General features: G+C 33.9%; 1 protein-coding gene across 1 annotated transcript in view; it reads right to left on the bottom strand.

Annotated features, from left to right (window-relative positions):
• Positions 1-206: 206 nt before the first annotated feature.
• LOC106877936 (26S proteasome non-ATPase regulatory subunit 2) overlaps positions 207-3062 on the bottom strand; it is a 42386-nt gene continuing 39530 nt past the window's right edge. Inside the window, exons 21-22 of the mRNA XM_014927013.2 lie at positions 1834-1948; positions 207-518 (exon numbers count right to left, since the gene is read on the bottom strand). Coding sequence (XP_014782499.1) covers positions 451-518; positions 1834-1948 — 183 coding nt within the window. The 3' untranslated portion in view covers positions 207-450. The remainder of the gene's footprint in view (positions 519-1833; positions 1949-3062) is intronic.

A 3062-nucleotide genomic window follows, 5' to 3' on the forward strand; every position in this document is an offset into this window, starting at 1 on the left:
CAGTCTCACCCATACAAGCATGGAAAAGTGGACATTAAAATAATGACAATGAGAATGGTAATATACACACTTATATATACAGACATAGACACATGTATTTGCATATGTTTGTGAAATTAATTTGCATGTCATAGATTAAACAAATTTTAACATGAAATAATTTCAAGGTAAAAGTCAAACAATGAAATAAAAATAAAAAGCCAGAGTGTAATGAAAAATTGTCTTTAATTAATTAATTTGTTTCTGAGTTACATAATTAGTAACACTGTCTTGTTATTTCACCACCCCAAAATGCCGTTAACACTGAATATAAGTACTGCAGTCAGCTACAGCTGCAGTGCAATGAGATTTTGCGGTAATGTCTTCTCTCAATGAGTTGCAAAAACAGCCATGAAGATGTTAAAAGATGTAAAGATTAACAATGGGGAGAAAAAAAAAATAAAACATGCGCTAGGCTTCATAATTTGGATTCTTTCTTAAAATGACAACACCTTCCATGACTGGTGTGAGAGGGAAATCTATAGATTGCAGTTAAGGCATAATATACAACATCAACAAAACGATTTCAGGCAAATTATACAATGATGATGTGAATGAGATGAGATAGAGTGTGCAAGAGATAAAACTGTGCTGTTGCAGCTATGAGATGTGTATGGATTTTAAGAATTGAGTAAAGAATTGTCTACTGACCCAAGTGGAAAGAACATGTTGAAGAGGAATAAATGGTGAAATTTGAACATAATAAATAAAGAAATAGTAACAATTATAATTTCTAACACAGGCAGAATGACTATAAAAGTTGATTCAAGTAATCCTGGTATTTGACTGGTAGAGTTGGCTTCAACAGGATTTAACCCCTTAGCGTTTACTGCTCAGATATTCTATCTGTTTTATGTCCAAAATAACTGGATATAGCCTCTCACATATACTCTGCAATGTTCTTCTAAAACTAAACAACCACATCATTGAAATCTTTAAGTTACAAGATAATGCCTGATTAATTCAAACAACGTGAATGAATAAGCATTACATTTGATTGAGTAATCTGAGTACTAAAGGGTTAAACCAGTCATGAGTAACCTATGGCCAACGGGACTTTCTGAATGGTATACCTAATGAAAAATGATCATGAATTTTTTTAGAAGTGCAGTCTGCCATTGATGATAACCCATGTCAAATACAGCTTGTTTCTTGAGAAAGGTTACCCAAGCCATACTTAAACATAAAAACTGTGAAGGGATTTAATTAAAACCTGCAAGGCATTTTGTCTGATGTCAAAATGATTTCGTCAATCAAATGGTTTTCTTACCTTGACACAAGAAACTAAATGAAAGAGAGAGGGAGAGGGAGGGGGAGAGAGAGAGAGAGAGAGAAATATCATCAAAGTGATTAATATTTTATTAACTCTTTAGCATTTAAACTGGTCATATGTGGCCCAAATTGTCAAGAACTGACCTCTTTCACTTACCCTAGAATAACTTTAAAAAAATATACAATCACATTATTGAAATCTCAAGGCTTTGAGATAATGCATGATTTCTGAATGCTAAAGGGTTTTAAACACACACAAAATGTAAAGTTGGCCATGGTGAAATTTGAACATGGAACATGTAGCTTTCATAAAATGTCAGTGCACAATTGCTTTTTCTTTTTGCACGCTTGCTCTTAAACACTTAACTGAAAATACTCAAATCAGCTGAATACACATCTAAGGTCAGCTACCTGTCAAAGTAGAATTATTAGTATCATAGGGATTGCTGTAAAAGAAAAAGAACCCCAAAAAGACTCACCCAACAAAAGTGAAAATATGTGATTACAACATGAAAAGGATACATTCATCAGTTGCTAACTCAGCTCTTTCTCCATATGCCAGCAGTACAGGTGTGGTATGTGTCTGAAAGCCTGTAATGGTCTTTGGTTTGCCTGCCTGACCAACGACATTTACTGCCTGAAATTGCAATAAAATTAAAGAATTACTCTTTGTAAAAATAAGACATTACAAGAAAAAAAAAACAAAAAAAAAACGACAACCAAAAACCCTGAAATAAAAACAGTTCTGAGAGTTTGTACCCATGCTTAACAAGCTCAAAATTAAAGTTTCTGTATGGGTACCCAAGCAACAAGAGTTGTGTTCTTTATGTAACGCATTACCCATTTTCTCTTCACAGCACTAAAAAAAACTAGAATGGGCTCAACTGCATTGTGAACCGACAATACACAAATATTCAAAACATTAATCATAAATCAGAAATTAATTAAGGCAAATTTTGGGAACTGTGTGCAATTAAAATTGATCAAAGTACTTGTCTGGTGCTTATTGACATGCAAATCTCATTATAATAAAACTAATGTTTTATTGTTATTGCTTATGATCATGTCAACCCTGAATAATCAAAACTATGATCAAAGACATTCAAGCTATGACTATTCCATCCAGTTTTAAGAAATAGCATGTTCTTCCTTTCCAGCAGGTCAAGCAACCATATTCAAATTCCCTTTGCTACTTGGAATTTTCAAACTAAGGAATTTGATATAATTTCAAACCTCACCACTGCCATTGTGTAGCAAAGCTAAGATAACATTATTTAAATTCACAAGGCCTAACTACAGACAAAAGGAGGTGGAGGGGGACTGACCAATGTTACTGACAAGAATATGGTACATACAAAACACCCCAAATAAGTCAATATCTTGTGAAGTGACATTGCTAATAAAAATTTCTAACACTAGGACAAGGACACAAACTTTTGAAAAGATTTGATCCCAGTGCTCAACTAGTTGTCCATTTTATAAACCTTGGGAAAATGAATGGCAAAATTGACTTTTGAGATATTTGAACTTAAAATGTAAACAGACGTAACAAAATACAGCAAGGGGTTTTGTCTGCCAATCTACCAATTCTATAAGGCCCCATAACTTGTGTAGGTTTAGTGATAAAAGAAAGAGTGGAAGAGTTAAAAAAAGTTTATATCTTTATAGGTGCAGGAGTGGCTGTGTGGTAAGTAGCTTGCTTACCAACCACATGGTTCTGGGTTCATTCCCACTGCGTGGTACCTTGGGCG

The sequence above is a fragment of the Octopus bimaculoides genome, chromosome 5 (assembly GCF_001194135.2).
Source record: "Octopus bimaculoides isolate UCB-OBI-ISO-001 chromosome 5, ASM119413v2, whole genome shotgun sequence".
Taxonomy (NCBI): Eukaryota; Metazoa; Mollusca; class Cephalopoda; order Octopoda; family Octopodidae; genus Octopus; species Octopus bimaculoides.